We start from the raw sequence: 19787 nt of genomic DNA on the forward strand, positions 1-19787 counted from the left end.
CAAACGGTTTGGATGATCAATAAGCCGATTACTCACTGGGGCTTCCTGGAGACGCTCCCACCTGACCAGGATGGTGTGCATTATAGAGCAACCAGAGCCAATTTTAGATAACAGGCTGTCTTGTCAGCAAAGCCAATAGAAAATAAAAATAAGTCAAGACACTTATATCGCAAAACATTAAACATTTCACCACCTCTAAAAAAGTAGTGTTTTGAAATGCGGCATTAAAGCTCACTCAGCCCAGCACCAGGCGAAAAGTAAAGACCTCTTTTATTCCATGTCATTTTGCTTTTTTTTTTCCTTAAAAATTAACTGTGTTTTTTTACCAGTAGGCCTAAGTGGGTGTTTGCTACCAAAAGTATAACAAACCAAAACCTGACATCCCTAATTGGGAAGTGGGTCTACCTATTCACTTTTGTGCAGAAAGTTACTTGATGATACCATTTAAATTTCTCAGATTATGAAGATGCAGCCAGTTAGCTTAGCGTAGTTTAAACACTTAGCAACTGGAGAAAAAGCTAGCCTGGCTCTGTCCGAAGGTAACAAAAACCCCCCTACCAGCACTTCTGTTGCTCATTCAAAACTCTTTATAAAAACAATTTAAAAACAGAACATTATCCGTAACACCTTTGGACAGAGCCAGGCTAGCTGTTTCCCTGTTTTACAGTCTTTATGCTAAGCTAAGCTAATCATCTGCTGACTGCAGCTTCATAGTGTAAAAACCTGAGAGTCATGGGTCTGTTTTCTCATCTAACTCTCAGCAAAGAAAGGCAAATAAGGGTATATTCCAACATGTGCTTTGATATTTCACTTCCTGCAAACATGCAGACCAGGATTATTCCCATATCTGTCTGCTTTTTATGCATTTCACTCATGCATTGTATGGCTTTTGAATAGCTTCCTTGTTTAATATGTGTGGATTTTGTGTGGGCGTGCCTTTGAAGTCCAGCCATTCTGTTGGTAGCATCCCAGGTTTTCACATAATTTTCTTTCTCTCTCTCTTTTCACAGTTAACCCTGGCTGATCAAAGATGTGTGTTTTCATCTTTGTGGATTAATGACGGCAGTCTGGACGCAGTGCCTACATGTGTTATTTTCTTCAGGGAAGTAGACTGAAAAAACAAGAAAAGAGAAAAAAAAATGCTAATCATGGACAGAAACATTCACAGAAACTGGCTGTCGTCATGAGAACTGGGGCTGCATTTGTCGTTTTAACAAAAAGAAAACGAGTATTCACATTAGAGCGAGATTTAATCTAAAGAAAAAGTTTAAAAAAAAAAAAAAAAGGTCAACGCTCGGTGATTAAACCTGCCTTATTTTATAACCATCATGACAAAAACATGGACATTTATTCTGTGAGATGCAGTGACTCACATGGATTTGTCTTTGTGAGGTGTGAAGCGTGTGTGAACATTTGTATATAGGATAACGAGGTCTGTCTGTGTACTGTGACACAGAAAGTGTAGCTCATAGAATATGATTGTTTTATTTTTATGGATATAAGTCAGCAGCACATCTTGCAGTATATGCTTGTCTTGTAAATGAATTCAGTTTTCATTACACAGAGTAGATCCATTATGACATGAAATAGAATAATGTGAATTGAATAGAAATGTTATCTTTTCGCCATTCATGACAAATTCAAATAAATTCTATTACCCTAAAAAATTAATAATTATTCATCAATTGTTTAAAACCACTTGGTTCGGATTTCTCAACTCATTCACCAGAATAGGCATCATTAGCATTGTACATTCTGAAATATCATTATCAATATCAATAACAATACTCATTTGTTCATTGTACATTTTACGATTCAACAACAACTGTGGTTAAGAAGTTAAGTGCAAAAACCAGTTGGTCATGGTGAGGAAAATATGTGTTGACTTAAAATACCCTAAAAATACTTGCGTTTAGGCCGGGGCACAGTCCCCACTGGAAACACGGCAATGTCTCTGTAAAAAAATTTGGAAACACAGCAACTGACTGCTAAACAAACACTCACATTCGGTGGCTATAAAGCCACTGAAAGACGCAGCTGTGAATTGCTAAAAAACTTCCAGTTTTATTGTTTATTGGTCTTGAATAGCAGTCTGCAGTCTGCTTCTCGCCTAGATGTCACATCATCAACCATCCCCTCCACCTCCTGATGACAAAAGCGGCTTGTATACTAAACCATTTTAAAAACATTTATATGATACGTAGGAAATGTACAAATCTAGTGTATCCATGGTTTACAGAAACATACAAATTTCTTCTTGCAGCTGGGCTTGATTTATGTAATTTTTTTTTATTAACCTTACCATTCAACTGTAATACAAGATTGTATGCTACCAGCTGGCCACCATATTGTATCCTGTGGCAACGCAACATCGCATTACATAAACTGCTAGTAGGAGTGTTTATTAGTCTGGTGCAGCGTAGTGCATTCTGGTAGTTTTAGGTTTTCTTCCTCATGACAGCCATTTTCCTCTGTTTTCTCTGGTCATGCAGCATCAATGTCAGAAGTATTTGTGTCTTTCTACAGCATAGACAACCTAGATTTATGAAAAGACCATCTTTCCAGCAGTGAAATATTTTTTAAATCAATGTTAATAGAATTTTTTGACATGTTGGAGAATACATTTATGTATTTTCTTAATGGGAATTAGGTTAAAGAGATTGATTAATCTTTTTTAAATCAATGCTTTGTGTGGAATTATTGATTTCTTTAGTTTGCGGTGTAAGAACTGTGATAATGTAAGGGCAAGTCTTGCTACAACCTGTCAGCAACAAGCTTGCTGTACATTATCGCTTACTTGTTTAATTGTTGCACTACACCTGAATTATTGAGGTATCAGTTAATTATGTTAAGATGTGCTACTTATGACAGAAAACAATATTAGCACACTGTAGAGTAAAACAGCAATACAGTCACAAAGTAAACAACCAAAAAAGACAAAACAGATAGTCTGTATGGCATATCTCTGACATTGTAAACACAGAGACATTATAGGAATATTGTCATGATCCTACAGAGGTGTCATCGACTACAGAGTATTTTGGGAGACTATTTGATCTCTACCAGAATAGGTCTGTCTCTATCTTGCAAGTGCATGTGGAGTGAGTGGGCTTGACTGAAATAAATCTTTCAGAACAGCCTAAAGCCAACTGGCACTCATCATACATAATGTAATGGTTCATCATGTTGCCCATCTGCTAAAATCGTATTTCATACTGCAGGTCTCATCCATTCTGTCTATCGGCTGCGTGACTGTATGTTCTGCTTAAATATCCATGAAACCTGCTGTACCTGCCCGCTGTACCGGACGCTGCGACCTCAGGTGGCACGCACCCTTCTCATCCTGTTTCTTCACCTTCATCATGAATCAGTGTTTATTCTTTTCTCTCTAATTTACATTTCTCAAAAGGATGTCTTTCTGACAGTAGTGTTAAGGACATTTACCGAAGTACTGTACTAAGGTATACAGTTAGTTATTATTTACTTGATTATTAACAGTTGATGCTAATACTTTTACTCTTCTACTAGTAAGTAAGAAATACCATACTTTTTCCTCCACTATGTTGATTTAAGAGATTTACTCAGTAATAACTCTACATATTTTATGTACAAAACCTATGATGATCTCATTAAAATATGATGCATTATAAGGCACCCATCAGTATATATGACTAAAATTAACTCTTCAGTGGTCAGCTAGTAAAATGCTACTTAAACATGAGTACATCTCATACAATAATAATAGTATTTTTTTGTACTTTGAGCACCAGAAGTCAAGTACCATTTAAATTCATTATTTTGGAGAGAAGGCAGATATCTCTACAGTCAATATCTCCAGCAATTTGCAAATCACACCCAAACAATCTAGACTGATAAAGAAGCACTACAGGTAAGTGGAAAAATATGTATTTTTAATCCGGGGTTGAGCTGTCCCTTTAATTCCAATTCGGAGGTACATTTAGTTTATTTGTTTGTTTGTTTCATGCTATAGTATACATCTACTCCATGTCAAAGGTAAAATCATGGAGACACATTTTACTCTTCATGTGTTTTTTTAAGTAAATTCACTCAAATTTAAGGTGTAAAATAAGGCTTTCAGTAAACTCTTGTTTAGTGCTTACGATTACATAACTTAAAGCAACTCTTAACTCTTGCATTCATGTGAATAATTTATGTGTAAACGTTCTGTGGCATGAACTAGTTAGCTTTTCAGATTATTAATTAATTTTTTTGCAAAATAAATAAAATCCACCTCATTTTAAACTGATGATCATGCATTTTTATCTCTCTCTTGCAGGCTCTCCCTCCCTCTCTCCTCTCCTTGAAAAAAATCCAAAGTACAAAAAAATGTTAACACATAACTTAGTTTTTCACTCGGTCACAAACCGTCACAATGGTAAACTGTATATGTTTACATTAAAACATAAACTTCAACATCATATTTCAGAATCTAAAGTTTTGAAGGACAATTGTAATATATCCAATAAAACAACATAAACTAAGTTTCCAGGTTTTGTACTTTCCCTGCAGGTTAGAGTCACACAGTCTGTCGCAACTGCCTGTCCTTGACGAATGACTGTGTAATGAGTGGGTTCTTGTTTACTCAATAAGTAATGATTAGATTGGGGGGATAGTGCTCCCCAAATGACTCAGTAATTTGCAAGTGACCACTGCTGAATCTGATATAAGGAGCGCTTTGGCTGCTACACATCCAACTGGAAAAGAACAGTAAGTTTTCTTTTGTTACTCATAGTAGCAAACATAATTGCATGGATGTACGTTTTATGTCGTCACTCATAATAGACTACCAAAAATCATATACAGTTTATTTTATTACTCAGTTTACTGAAAATCACGTGCACGGACATACGTTTTATTTTATTACTCATAGTATCAACCATCATGTGCATGAAAGCATGTTTTATTTTCTTACCCACTGTACCAAACAACATGTGAATGGGCATAAGTTTTTTTTTGTTACTCAGAGTACAGAACATCATGTTCATGGACAAATGTTTTCTTTCGTTACTCACTATATTGAACATCATGTGCATGGACATGCATTTTATTTTGTTACCCATCATACTGTACGTCATGTTGCATGAACTCAAAGTGATATGTGATGTTTTGCAATTTGTGAAATGATTAATTGGGATATATAAGACCTCTGATGTCCTTTCCTCCCCATCTTTGACTCTCTATGTCCTCTCCGTCTAGTAATGAAGTCCTGGTGCGCCCTTGCGTTTCTCTGCTTGGCATATTTCTGCCATGGCGCTCTGTCTTGCCCGCCACTTTGCCAGTGCTACCAAAGAAGAGCTGAGGTGGTCTGCAATGAGGTTCCCCTGACAGAGTACCCCTCGAAGAGTCTCCCGAGGAACACCACCCTGCTAACCATCCAGTTTACGAACATCACCACGATATCTGAGCTGCAGCTGAATGCCACACCCCTTCTGAAAGGGCTCCACCTGTACAGCAACCACCTGCAGACCCTTTCCTCGCATCTTTTCAGAGGTGTTCCTCACCTTGAAACTGTGGATCTCACAGGAAACAAGCTGTCCGACCTGCCTGCGGACGTCTTCAGCCACGCTCAGCTTCACAACTTGGTGCTGAAGAATAATCTTATTGAGAAAGCCGATGCAAATTGGCTCTCTGATAACAGCAGCATCACCTGGTTGGATTTATCAGGGAACAGTTTAACAAAGATCCCAGCCGCTCTGCTTCAAAAGCTGCCTCACCTGGACAATCTGGACTTTGCCAACAACCGTCTGGAGAAGATTTCAGCAAATTCACTGGACACGCTGACCAAACTTGAGAGGCTAAACCTGAAAAACAACAAGCTCAGCACACTGGATGCATCTATATTTCAAAACACCCAAAACCTCGGTTATCTGTTCCTGGCTCAGAATAAACTCAGCAAGCTCCCTCAAGACCTTTTTCAGGGGCTCAGTCAGCTCAAAGTCCTGAGTCTGGAAGACAATCAGCTAAGCAACATCCCCGCAGGTCTGCTGGACCCTCTGAGTTCCCTGGACGAGGAGGGGCTGGACTTGTCCGGCAACCCGTGGCTGTGTGATGGGAAGCTGGAGTACCTCTGGAAATGGCTTCAGAAAAACAAGAAGAAGGCCTTCCTGCCAGAGACCTTCATATGTGCTGGACCGCAATCTCTGGCAGGGCGGTCAGTGATTTCACTGACAGAAAGTGAACTAAACCTTCAGTCTTAACTTTTTCTGTCCTTATACTGGTTATCTGATATTGTGATGTATCCAGTTCAGCCTGTTATAGCTGCCTTAGTTTACAATCACAAAAACATTCTCTTGTTGAATGTAAAATTAAATATGATACGAATAAAAAGAGCTTTTAAGAATTTCCGTCTTTCTGTCTTCAGTTGTAAATCAGATGTGTTGTTGGAATATTGTGATATTTTGGGCTTTGTCACTTTCTTTTTTTAGATGCTAAGGTCTGTACCACTTTCATGTCTGCAAGCCAACCTATAAAACAAAAACTTGCCAATTTGTATGAATTAAACACAAAAGACACAACTAATCTGTGAGCTTAATGCTGCGATCACATGTGATTAGGCAGACATAGATGGCAGACGGACAAGAGTGCTCCAAGCATGAGTCCAAAAAACTGGAAATGAGTTAGCATTTTAGCACATTTTAAAGTCTTGGGGTTTTTTTTGGATGGGTTGTTGGTTAGATGCCTAAAATAAGGTCTATAGTTCACACAAGCTGAAGAGACTTTCACATTTTGTTCTATGACATAAAATACATCAGTATATCACCCACTAAATTTTGAAGCCTTCACATGTCTCAAAAAAGGTGTTTGCTAAAAAGTGGTCATGCCATATTGCACTGAACATCTATACACCCTCATTGTGGTGGGGCTGTCATGTGACCGTGATGCATTTCATTTACAGCCCTATGTTAGCTTTTTATGCATTTAGGCTTAAAATATCAAAAAGATGGTGTAAATTTAAAAACCAGGGTGATCCTATCTTCCCTGGAGCACTCTATACCTTCTGAATGGCACAGGAAAAACAAACAGTCCAACAGTAAAAGCTTGCATGACGATATGTTGCAATGGTGATGCCATATTGTTCATCAATTGGGATAAAATACAGGCTATTAAATAAAATAACTTGGTGTTTAGTTTATGTTATTTTGTAGTAATATCCTGTAATTGTCCAGATTGCCTGTGTTTCCACCTTGCATGAAGATGCTACACAACATCCAGATGTAAATTCTGCCGCTTGAAAAAAGTGAAAATATTTTGACATTGAATGGCAGTTATTTCTGTTGTTACTGTTGTTGTTATTCTATGCTGGTCTTGTCTAATTTTACTGTCCTGCTCTTGTCCATTTATTATATCCAGTTTGCTGTCTTCTGTCTCCCTGATTGCATATAAACGCAGCATTAGAAGAGCTGGTGGAAGGATTTTTGAATAGTCAGGCTAGCTGTCTCCTCGTTTCCAGTCTTTATGCTAAGATAAGCTAATCAGCTACCTTAGCTTCATATTTTACAGATATGAGAGTCATGTTAATCTTCTCATACAAAAAAGCACATGTCGAGGTATCCCTTCAACAGATTGTAGGAACTTTAAAAGGAGAAATCCAAGTTTAAAGAATATGTGATTATGAAAATTGATTAAATTCTGAAATTCAATCAAAAACCTCATTCATTCACTTTTCGAAGATAGCAAAAAACTTTTTGAACACATCAAATATTTACGAATCACTTATGCTGTTGCATAAAAATGTTCTTGCAGGAATGAAAACAGAAAATATTGATTTATGTGTGGTACTTTTGGACTGCACAGAGAAAAGTAACCACTCACAGGCTGATGAGCCAGTTTGTTTGCTCTGTTTTGTTTGCCTCTTGCAACATTTTGTCCTCATTGCTAGGAACAACATAATCTCAAAACTGTATAAAATCAAGTTCGTAGTGAAAAACAAGAGGAACTCTGATGTGCCTTTTTGGGTAAGATTATGCATTTACGATCTTAGTTTCACAATGCAGTGAGACTACACATAAATGCCTAATAATCTAGATTGAGATTGTCTTGATATCTGTCTCCTATACTTTGTGTTCCTTTGTGCAGTGCTTTAAAGATGAACCTGTTGATGCTCCTGACTTTGGCTGCATTGGCTAAATGCGCCCACTCCTGCCCAGATCTGTGCTCCTGTTCCTTCCCAGCTTCAGGTGCAGAGGTGGTGTGCAGCCAAAGTTCTCTTACACATTTCCCAGCAGATGGTTTACCCTCCAACACAACTCGACTTTCCATCCAATCCACCAAACTCAGCAGTATCACAGCCAGCCATTTGAGTGCTGTGCCCCGTTTAAACTACCTCCAGCTTTATCACAACAACCTGACAAGCCTTCCTTCAGATCTACTGAAGGACGTTCCTCACTTGGACACGTTGGATCTGACAGGAAATCGTCTGATTCATCTTCCTCCAAATGTCTTCGACCATGCCTCACTACGCAGTCTTGTGCTGAAGAATAATCTGATTGGAAAAGCGGATGCTGAGTGGTTTACCGGCAATAGTAGCCTGACCTGGCTAGATTTGTCTGGAAACCGTTTATCGAGTATACCTGCCACTCTGCTTCAAAAGATGCCAAATCTGGATAATCTGGACTTAAGTGACAACAGTCTGCAAGACCTGCATCCTGACGCCCTGAGGAACCTGCACCACCTGGGGACACTGAATCTCGCTGGTAACAATTTCACCTCCCTGAAACCTACAACCTTCATGCACAACCTGAAGCTATCCCAACTGTTTCTGTATGAGAATCAGCTCCGAGAGCTGCCAGTGACCCTCTTCCAGGGTCTCCAACATCTTGAACTTCTGCTGCTAAATGGGAATCAGTTGCAGAATTTCCCCTTAGGGCTGCTGGATGACAAAGAAATCTTTTTCCGGATGATCTTAACAGGTAACCCCTGGAGGTGTGATGAGAAGATGGAGTATCTGTGGAAGTGGCTCACTGTCCATTCTCAAAATGTCATCTTTTTGGAGGAGGTGACGTGTGCAGCGCCTGAAGCTCTTAAAAACCGACAAGTTGTCTCTTTAACTGAGAGTGAGCTTGGACTTCAAAAGATTGAAGATTAGTAATGTGGACATCACTAAATAATACGTTTAGGGATTGTTCACTATTTACGAGAGGGGAGGGAGTTGTGCTAATGTCATTGTGTCTTTGTGAAGCCAAAGACATTTTTCTATATTTTGGACAAATAAATATCTAATCTAATCTAATCTCCTGTGTTTGTTTTTGACATTCAAGTTAAAGGCATTGCATCTTCAATTGATGCTACCCGGTCATGTATCATAGAGCTGCGACATTTTTCCCCCAGTCACTTGGGAAGGCTCAAGGGAAAAGATTTGCAGCTCTAGGAAGGGTTATGAAGAACAGGGAAAAAAAGTCACACCCCAGCCACCCCCTACTCTGATAAAAAAATTACCATCCCTTAGTTTCTATACTCCACTAAAACGTATATCGACAAATTGTTCACTGTGTCAAAGGCTGAAATAAAACTTGATTATTTTGTTGTCCAGAATGATCTCTCCTTGAGCTCTCCTTTGTTTGGATACTGTCCAGCCCACTGGGTGGCGTAAGACACTCAATACATTTCCAAAGCAATGAGCTGAACAGACAGGTCATTAAAAAATCAATTTACTTAGTAGATCCCGGCCAAAAATGTGCCAAAGCATATCATGATGCTAATATATTCTATAAGTATTGATTTTGATGTGTGAGGCACATAATCTCCAGGTAATTTAAAGCATGGACAAACTAGAATTTTAATCATACTTTGTTCGAGAGAGCATTTGGTACAAAAAGCTGTGATTAAGACAAAAAATGGACACAGAGGTGTCGCAGAATCGCCAGAAATCAAAGCGCTCTTCCCTCCCTCCTTGGTATTTTTTTGGAGACTCTTACGGTGAATTCTTACTCCAACAGATCTGTCTCACTTGGTGTTGGTTGCATCACAGATTGCGGCATTGTTTCAGTCATGCCCTTTTGTTTTTAATGATGTTGAGCATGTGGGAGTGTGTGGGCAGTGCAATGGCTGAGTCTTCCAGCTGACCTCTTCTGGGTGTGTTTAAATATCGCTCTCTCTCTCTGTCTTTCCTTAGGTCTCTTGTTCAATGTGTATGTGTGTTGATATCCTCTGCACAGTATGCCCACACACTCATGTCATCAAGCCTTGATCACAGTGAGTGCAACCCATAAATGTAATTTATTACTCTTATAAAATATAATACATTGCCTCCTCAGAGGCTCTTACTTATGAAAATTAAACTGTGTTTGTTAAAGCTCCATAAAGAGTAAAGGCAAAACTTCTGGGGTTTGATGTATGTCTTTCATTCTACCTTTCTGAATTGTATCCTGGAGGTTAAAGGTTGAGGAAGTGCTGGTACGATAATTCCCCCAGGATGGAGACATCTGTTTTGGGGAAAGTGAACAAAAGTACTCTCCTCTACCTTAATAACTAATGCTGCTCTTTGGGGCAAGACATTTAATCTCCATCTGCTCCTGCGAATCCCCAAGGCTCTGATTTTTGTAAGTGTGTAGGGGTGGGCAGGTTGTACATTGGATAAATGAGGCTTCCTTCTCCTGATCAGTATGGAGGAATGGAGCCTGCTCGCTCGCTGGCTCGCTGCCCTACTGGCGGCTAATGATGACTGACTGACACTGAAATCTAAAAGGTCACACAGACACACTTGAAATTGACTGTGGCCTTTCTGACTCAGTGTTGTAATAATGGAGACATGATTGTTTTTGAGTGCTACTCATTAGGACATAATTGTACACAAATTACTTGACATTTTTGCAATAATTAGCTAAAACAAGATTTCTCAGAATTTTCAGTCGATAAACCCAGTATAGTCTTTGTTTTCTTTTATTTCAATCATTTAATTGGGTCCCTTTCTGTTCAAAATGGACTGATGTATCAATTTTTTTTTAGATAACTTTAGATCAGTGATGTCTGTAGATGATCCTGCCAAAGTTTTGGGATGATAGGCCCTACAGTCTGGGGTGAGTTTACAAAAGTATGATTTCGAGAAATTTGAGAAAAAGTTGCAAAATTTTACATTTTAAAAGCAGGAGACCTTAGAGCAAAGGTGCAGATAAATTGAGAGATTAATATGGTGAAAGAATTCAGCCTGCTTTGAGATCATTGCAAAAACAGACAGACAGATGGATGGACAGGTGATCTTTGAATTCAAGGACAAATATGACCAAAAAAGGAGGGACAAGTTAGATATCCCATTTGCTTTGTCAATAAGTCATAACTCCAAAAAAAAAAAAAAAAAAAGGCACCCTGCTTTGCAAAATTTTAAAAATCCTTAATAAGTGGGTTTAGCATGTACATGTTTAAACTCACAGTTTTTATTAGGACATGTAAGAACAAGTGATGATCCCAGGTGCCACACAGTCAGAGTAGCACTAGATAATTGTCACAGGTGCAGTGATTGAAGTCAGAGTGCACACACTCAGGTCATCCCCAACAAAGCCACAGTATGTTCAAGACCAGTAAATCCATCATAAACAATCAACAACATGCTGTGTTCACATACAGAAACATCCATTTGAAATAAATATATACAAATACAGGGCCTCGCATTAGCATTCACCCTCCTTGGTGTTTTTCCTGTTTTGTTCACCTGTAATTTAAATGTTTTTATTGACATTTTTCTAATAAACCTACTTGTAATAGTAACAATTGGTGAAGTGAAATGAAAAAGCTTGTTTTTAAAAAAAACAATTCAAGAGAAAACCCCAAAAACCCAAACAAACAAACAGAAAAAAATCAATCAAAAAAAAACAATAATGCATGCACATGTAGGTATTCACCCCCTTTGTTAGCCTCTAAATAAGACCTGGTGCTACCAGTAACCTTCAAAAGTCACATAATTTGTTAAATAAAGTCCACCTGTGTTCAATTTAGGAGTCATGATCTTGGTGTATATATATATATATATATATATATATATATATACTCCTGTCCTAAAAGGCTCAAGATAATCAATCATCTAAGTTGTTGCCATAAACTACTGTTTTTAACATAAGACTTGTACGAGGGGTTTTTATATTGCAGCACTGCTATTTTGGCTTAAAGATCAGATTTTTTTTTATGCTACTGAAAATTAGCCCGCCATCCCTCATAACTGCCTCTATTTTTGATTAAGTGTCACAACACTACAGTTGAAGCAAAAATTACAGGCTGAAGTACAATTAATCATAAACAAAGAAAAGAAACTCCCAAGATGAAAGTTTCTCCTCCAACACATGACGCACACACACATCTGTTCACTGCAGTGGTGCACCTTTGTTCTTCAACCTTGATATTTCACAGGTCACCTTCTCACGTTCTGTGTGTTTGAGCTCTGGTTGTAATAAGAAAAGAGGTTGTTCGACTCATTAAAAGCTTACCTGAAGGTGGGTGAGAGGAGTCACACTGTGGCTGCCTTCAGAAGCTGGAGGCCATTACTATGCAAGCACTTAACAACAGTGAAACACTCCCACTGAGCCCTTTATCAACCTCCCACGCTTCTTTACTGAGGACTGCTAGTATTATGTTTATGCCTCAAACCTGTGCATGTTACAGACCAGCATGCATTGCAGCTTTCAGCCCTCATCTAGCATGTTTAATCAATTTTAAGCATAAGGTGGTGAGTGGAAAAAAAGCAAGATCTCATGCATTAACCGGCATTTTCATTTATCACAATCCTACATGCATTTGTTCTGCTCATAAATCACCGCTCTACCTGACAACATAAACATGGAGAAAGAAATGTGCTGTTGCCTTTGTGCATTATCTCATTATTGCCGAATAGAACTGAGGCCACTTCCCCGACTGTATGATTGGTTGTTGTAAATGGCCTCCTATGCTCTCCAGGGAAATGGGCTATTAGGAGGCTCTTCCTAGATGGACGCCGTGTTTAACACCCTGCCACAAATCGAGCCTACTTTATGGCTGGAATAAAGGTTTTTGATGGAGGTTCCCTCAACACCCCCACACACTTACAGACAGCCACCACATGGAAAACATTAACCTTCAAAGAAATATAACAGCTGTTTATTCATCAGAATCAGATGAATACGCTGGCAGATGTGGGAGAAAGTGTGAAGTATTGAGTTAAAATATCGAGACGACAATAACACAGCATTAATGGAGGACACAAAGTAGCAGTGATGACGCATGTTAAGAAAGATCAGGCATCAGTTTATGGTTGGTGCTCTTTTTTCTCAGACAGAGGCGGCTGTTTTTATTTGGCTTAAGGCTGGAATAAAAAGCTGATAAAACTGCCAATGAGAAGCATGACTAACCAACAGGACAGACAACTCCTAAGTTTCTGATTATAGGCTCCGACACACCAAACCGAAATTGAAAGAACTAGCCCCAATGAAGGATGACTTCTGTGTCACCTCTTGTTGCCCATCTCAGGCAAAAAGTTGTGCTTTAACACATCATAAAGACTACAGACTACGGGCTCGAATAGCCAACGCGTTGTCATCCCAAGTCATCACATGTTGCAGCTTTGTCAGTTGGCTTCCACAACCAAATATTTCGTTTTAGGTATCCTTTGTCGTCTTCTCTTTACACTCCAGGATGATGCTACTGTGATGTCAACAAACGTATGTGCGTGGTTATGTTTAGGAAATAACAGAACATGTCCACAACACACATGCTGGTACAGATAGTTAGGTTTAGACGACAGTCATGGATGGTTAGGTTTGGAGGAAGGACGCACATGAGTAGGTGTCGAAAAAAAAGACGTCACATTCAGACAGGAAGCAAACACTGGACTCCTGCATTAAAGTCCGAGTTTGTTTGACCCATCCACTTCCCCTCCCGCCTGGCCTATAGGTGCACTCGTGCTCCTTACATAACATCATTGCAGTATTTCAACCTGATGCCATCTTGCCTTGTTTTCAATGTGCATCCAACAGGTGATATCTGGTTCATCAAGAGGCCACATCTGCAATGAGCTGTGCCAAAGTAACAACAGTTTGTAACATAAAAACTGCTTTATTCAGTATTTCAAGCAGATTCAAACTATGTGTCTGTTTGCTTTGGAAATGAGACCTTTGTAGATAATTGGGCTTCCAGTGAAAACCTCTTGAAAGTCCAGATCTTCAGTTACCGGAGAAAAAGGTGACCACACATTAGCTATTGTTTGATGAGCCGCCACAGCGACATGCCACACAGCAACGGAAATACATGATTTGTAACATGAAACTGTTTTATTCAGTGCTCTAAGTGGTTTTAATCACCTTGTCTGTTTGTTTTGGAGAGGACGAATCCTTTGTGGATAATTTGACTCCCGCTAAAAAAATTTCCGCTGGTTGCAATTTGCAGTCCTCACCACCAGATGCCACTAAATCCCCTTAAATCTTACATACTATTTCTTTGTGCCCAAACATGATCTTTTCCTAACCATTAAAGGGTGGTTTTCATGTCTAAACATAACCCCACGTTAACCACAGTCTTGTTTAAACGTAAATATATCCACTATATAATAACATACAAGTGTTAAATATCTGTGGTTTGCTGAAACATTTATTCTGGCGACTGGGTTGCAACCTCCCCCAACTTCCTCCATTCTCATCTGACTGTTCACATCCACTCTTTTTAATTACTATGTAAATATTCCTCTGCAGCGATGCGCTGTGTACAGTCCCTGCAGCTTTGATTTGAGGCTGCTATGAGAGGAAAAATCTTTCTAGTATAGTCTGCTCACCACTATTCCTTTTGTGTCTTACTCTGTAATTTTTCTTTCTGGGGTTGGCAGATTGATCCCCTCACTGCCATCCATCATCCATCTGTAATCACCCACAGTGACCCACGCTGGGGACAAACGGAGCTGAGGGAGTTTAATTACCTCTGAGCACAAAAGACAAGGACAAGACATTTCATCACTGTTTGACGTCTAAATCTCCCAATGACTCCTCATTTCCTTTGCAATGAGTTTTTATGTCGGCTCACTGACATCGTTTCACACTGTGCTCATGTGGATTATCATCTGGCTCCATGTGTCCTGAGGGGCTTAATGCAGTGCCTATAACAGACCTTTCACCTGTTGTTGGAGTGGTCAGCGCAGAGCCATGCAGAGGAGCCTGCGGCCATAAAAACTTGTTCACAGCATGTAACAACAAGGTCATGGTTACTGAGTGGGATCATATGACAGTGATGAGGACAGAGAAGGGGTCAGGCCATTTGTGTGGGCGGCATTCATTTAACAACTTATTGATTCATGCATTTGACGTGCCTCTGCAAAGATCTCTGTTTTGGTTATCAATTATTCAGGAATGTTTGTGTGTTTATTATAGAGCTCAGAGCCAGTTAGCCAAGCTTAGTATAATGACAGCTAGACACATAGACCAAACCTTCGCCGCTCCAGTCCATTGGTCATTGTCAGCGCAGCCGCCATCTTTAGCCAGTGGCAGCCAGATCTACTCACTGCATTAGACAGTGGAGGCAGAGGTGTATCAATGGTTAATATCATCATAACTCAATTTTCAAACGATTTTCAAGCAGTTTGATTTGTTACAAATGGCAGACATGTATTTATAATATAGAATTACTGGTTAAATAAAAAATGCAAGTTTTCATATCAAACTGCTTAACCCAAAATGCTAAATATTAGTTCTATGAGTAAATATAAGTTTGATAAGGAATCCAAAATATATATATTATATATATATATATATATATATATATATATATATATATATATATATATATATATATATATATATATATATATATATATATATATATATATATATATGTATATATTCACTCACACATACACTGTATTATTTAATTTATAAAAATATTTTTTTCTTTTATACATTTATATATTCATTTAAATTGTCAGCACTTTTAAGAACAGTAAAACATCCTTTTTTACATTTTAATAATTATAAATATAGTTCTCTGGACATTTTTACCTAATTTTCCAATAGTATTCTAATAATTTTCCCAGCTATCTCTCTCCTCCTAAGATTATTCATTTACAAAATAACTTAACATTAACTCCTCATGCTCCCACCATCTGGCTATTATCTTTACCAGTGGATAAAAACTGAACACACTTATAATCTTTAACATGAATTAGTCATAGAACTGATATACTGATATTTACTATCTACATAAGATGCATATATATATATATATATATATATATATATATATGATTGACATTGTATTTAATTCATTTAAATGTATAAAAACAGACAAAAAACAAAACAAAATCTTCAAAAAAGACGTTTTGGCAGTCCAGGTGCTGACACAGTGAGGCAGCTGGTCAGAAGCCTCGGCGCAAGATGGCGACAGTGTTGACGCTTTTGACAACCCCGGATGTTGGGTGTACTTATATGTATGTCTGTGCTCCTCACTAAAGGTAAAAGTTTCTGTTCCTTACTTGTTCAGAGTTGCTCTAACAACATCCCTAAATCACTCTCAGGCTCGGACTTCATGCTAGAAAACGTTTAGTCTAAATTAGGAGCTCTCTGAGAGTGGTCTCAAAGTGTTTGTGACTTTAGCACCTGGTTTTTGCTGGTGAAAATTAGCGTTAGCATTATCACAGTTAACCTGGACTTTAAATGCACTGTGCTAACCAAGCTATCAGCTAGCACTTGGGTTAGCTCCACTATGGATAAAGCAGTATCTTTCTGAAGTCTCCGCTGGTTTCATTGCAGAAGTGCTGGTAAGTAGATTTTGTTTTTGGGTGTTGCCCTGTTTCTAGTTGTAATGCTAAGCTAAGCTAACTGGCTGTTGGCTGGAGCTTTATATTCAACTGAGACATAAATGTGGTATTGATCTTCTAATCTCTCTGCCAAAAAGCAAATAAGTGTATTTCCCAAAATGTGAAACTGCTTAAATGCTGTTACCTACCTTGTATGCGGAGATCTGGGAGTACGTATGTGATCTTTCTCAAATATTTCCAAAAAGAAGCTTGATTTCAAAATGCTAAATGATGTTTCTTGCACTTTATTAAGAAATTTCTGATATGTTGCTGTTTTAAAGGAAAAGCTGCCATATGTCACGATGCAAAACTGAGTTTTATTTATATGGCTGCAATCAATATTCTGGGTTGGGCTGTTACATTTTTTCCTAAGACTGATGTCACATTTTTGAATGATACTTTGAGTGTCACATTAACCGCAGGCCCAAGGCTGTGCATTAAAATAATGCAAAGCTGTCACAATTTGACATATTGAAAATGCATGTTTGAGTCATTCTGTGACAGACAACATTTTTTATGTTCCAGAGAAGCTATAAGTCTGATGGTGCCCTCACTAAAAAATTGTTTTTATGAGCTGCAGCCCTAATAGTAATCATTATTGCACGCCCCTGCAGGACAAGGCTGTTCCACTTCATAAAACATTATTGTCTCAGGATGAGATAATCAGCAGTGGCAAGTGTATCGGCGAGCAGGTCAGATCAGTCACTACAGCTTTGGTCTCTCAAGGCCAATTTTCTTAATTAGGTGTCCATACATTTATCAGCAGAAGTGACACAGGGACGCTACAACATGGCTGATGCAGTGAAATTTGCCCTTTGTAAGCCATTTTTGAAGTGGAGGCCGTCAGCGAAAGGCATGAGCTAAGTGAGGGAGAAGAAAGAAATAACATCTTGAACCAGACAGTAAGCAGGCCCAGTTGTAGCTCTTTATTATGCAGACCATGGTACACGGGAGAGTCTTTTATTTCTTTTATGTGTTGTTTTTTATAGCCGTCTAATTACATTAATTTGCACAAAAAAAAAAGCCATTCAATGGATGGATTTCTTTTTAAATAAACTAAGGCGGCTTTAACAAGCTTTGAATTTGAACGAGTTATTTGACGCCGTCGGTGGACACAGCTGGCTTTAAAGCCCAAGTTCATCTGGAGACTGTTCTCAGCAGATATTCAGAGGGTGTTATTTCAGCCTGCCGACGCCTGATCAAAGCAGTCAGCACAACAGTGTGAAGCAGTGCAGCACGAAACACAACGTCCTCAAATGACAATTCAAAAATGACAACATAAAACATCACATAGTAATAACAACATGAAATGCTACAGCAGGACTCTGACTTTTCATTTACATATTCATGTTTGCTAAATGAGTCTTCGCTTTACACTCGGGGGGGACTCGGCCTGAAAAACTAACAGAGGAATGTAAAGAAGGGATTTCATATTATATTCCTGCCTTCAGTGAAAGGCTTCAAACAAAGCCGCCGGGAATTAGTGATGCTGCACACTTGTGACCTTCACAAGTAGCTGAATCGATATTTTTTTTTTTTTTGTTACTGATAGTTTGAATTCACTTTCACATTCAAAGACATATTTTAAAAGTTTGAGTTAAATCAGAAGATCAATAAAACTTGAAGGTACAAAGCCAGAGTGAAGAGGTGATTCACCTACCTTAGCATAAAGACTCGCCACAGGGGAAAACTGTTAGCTCGATTGTTATTTTTAAATTTCTGTATATGAGCTTTAAAAATACAAAGTGTTAAAGATCTAGTGTGCAGGATTCGATGGCACCTAGCTCTGAGTTTGCAGATGCAGCCAGCTGAAACGTGAATATGTGAAGATGCAGAGATGCGAATGGCCTTATCTAGAAACAGTGTTTTGTTTGTCCATTCCAGGCTACTGTAGAAAAATGGCGGACCTCGTGGAAGAGGACCAGGTCCCCAGGAAAGCTGCTTTCCCTTGCAGCACATTTTTCCCAGTGGCCATTGGGAATAAAAATCCATTTTCCCCACAGACCACCTTTATAAAAGAGACGTCTGTAAAACTGTTGAAAGGACACCTGCAACTGCAAACAAGGTCAGTTATGACTCTTTCTATTATGATTTTTTGATCCATTATGCTTTTAGATTTGGGACAACTTTACTGTTACAATTTAAAAATTTGTGAAGTCATCACAATGTTAAGTGTACAAGCCAAGCGGGGAGTGGGCTGCGTACCACGGAAGAAAACTCCAACGGCTCGAAACTTTATTGTTGTATGTTCCAGGCAAGCAGTTCTATTGGACTGAATTTGATCAGATTTTGTACCAAGTCCACTTTGGTGTCAGATCGGCTGCAGACTGAGAGAGTCGACTGCCATCTTGTTTTTACATGGATTAGTGTACGTGATTTTGCTAACACTAGATGTCACAAAAAAGTGTCCACAAACAGGGACAACAGGTCTAAAGCCTGATATAGACTGTGCTTTTTTGGGCTGTCCCGGATGAAAGATGACCAGTGTGACAGAAATGTTGGTCGTGGCTCTAAAACAGTGGTCCTATGTCGCACAGTGAGAGAGGTTCAGGGATGGCCGATCTCACAGTTTTGGGATCAAAGACAGTCTGGGATAAATTTCTGACAGTGTCAGAAATTTGGGATGACCATCTCATTGTGTGTCTGCTGGTACAACCAGTAGAAATGCAGTTCATGTTAAGGTGCTAAAAAAAAAAGAAAAACAACAGCAATTCTTAATTTTAGATGATTATACACAAATGAAAATGTAGTTATGAATATCATATTTCCATTATTGCTAATATTTATACTGCACATACATTCCTTTAATTCGTCACCTACAGAGGTGCTTGTGCAGGTTTTTGAACTTCGGATGAAGCCAGGCTAACTGTTTCCCCGGCTGCCAGTATGATAAGCTAAGATAATCGCCCAACTGGCTGTGGTTTCCTGCTTACGCAGTCGTGAGAGTGATTTTGATCCTCTCATCTGACTCTCATCAAGAAAGAAAGTAATTACATTTTTCAAAATGTCAAACAATAACTTCAACACTTAA

General features: G+C 38.7%; 3 protein-coding genes across 8 annotated transcripts in view; all 3 read left to right on the forward strand.

The window, feature by feature from the left end:
* LOC121955159 (rho-associated protein kinase 2-like) overlaps nt 1-1667 on the forward strand; it is a 45929-nt gene extending 44262 nt beyond the window's left edge. For all 6 annotated transcript variants that reach the window (XR_006106607.1, XM_042502996.1, XM_042502994.1 and 3 more), the window contains one exon: nt 1011-1667. Coding sequence is in view for 1 of the 6 variants with exons in the window: in XM_042502997.1 (XP_042358931.1) it covers nt 1011-1014 (4 nt within the window). In the remaining 5 variants the exon portion in view is untranslated. The remainder of the gene's footprint in view (nt 1-1010) is intronic.
* Nucleotides 1668-4365: 2698 nt separating this feature from the next.
* On the forward strand, nt 4366-6361 carry LOC121955463 (leucine-rich alpha-2-glycoprotein-like). The gene is made up of 2 exons (XM_042503433.1): nt 4366-4728; nt 5218-6361. The coding sequence occupies exon 2, from the start codon at nt 5220-5222 to the stop codon at nt 6216-6218; it is 999 nt and encodes a 332-aa protein (XP_042359367.1). The 5' UTR covers nt 4366-4728; nt 5218-5219; the 3' UTR covers nt 6219-6361.
* A 1511-nt stretch (nt 6362-7872) lies between these two features.
* On the forward strand, nt 7873-9250 carry LOC121955574 (leucine-rich alpha-2-glycoprotein-like). Its single transcript, XM_042503593.1, has 2 exons — nt 7873-7976; nt 8098-9250. The coding sequence occupies exons 1-2, from the start codon at nt 7963-7965 to the stop codon at nt 9104-9106; spliced, it is 1023 nt and encodes a 340-aa protein (XP_042359527.1). The 5' UTR covers nt 7873-7962; the 3' UTR covers nt 9107-9250.
* Nucleotides 9251-19787: the final 10537 nt, after the last annotated feature.

Source organism: Plectropomus leopardus, chromosome 16, assembly GCF_008729295.1.
Source record: "Plectropomus leopardus isolate mb chromosome 16, YSFRI_Pleo_2.0, whole genome shotgun sequence".
Lineage (NCBI taxonomy): Eukaryota > Metazoa > Chordata > Actinopteri > Perciformes > Serranidae > Plectropomus > Plectropomus leopardus.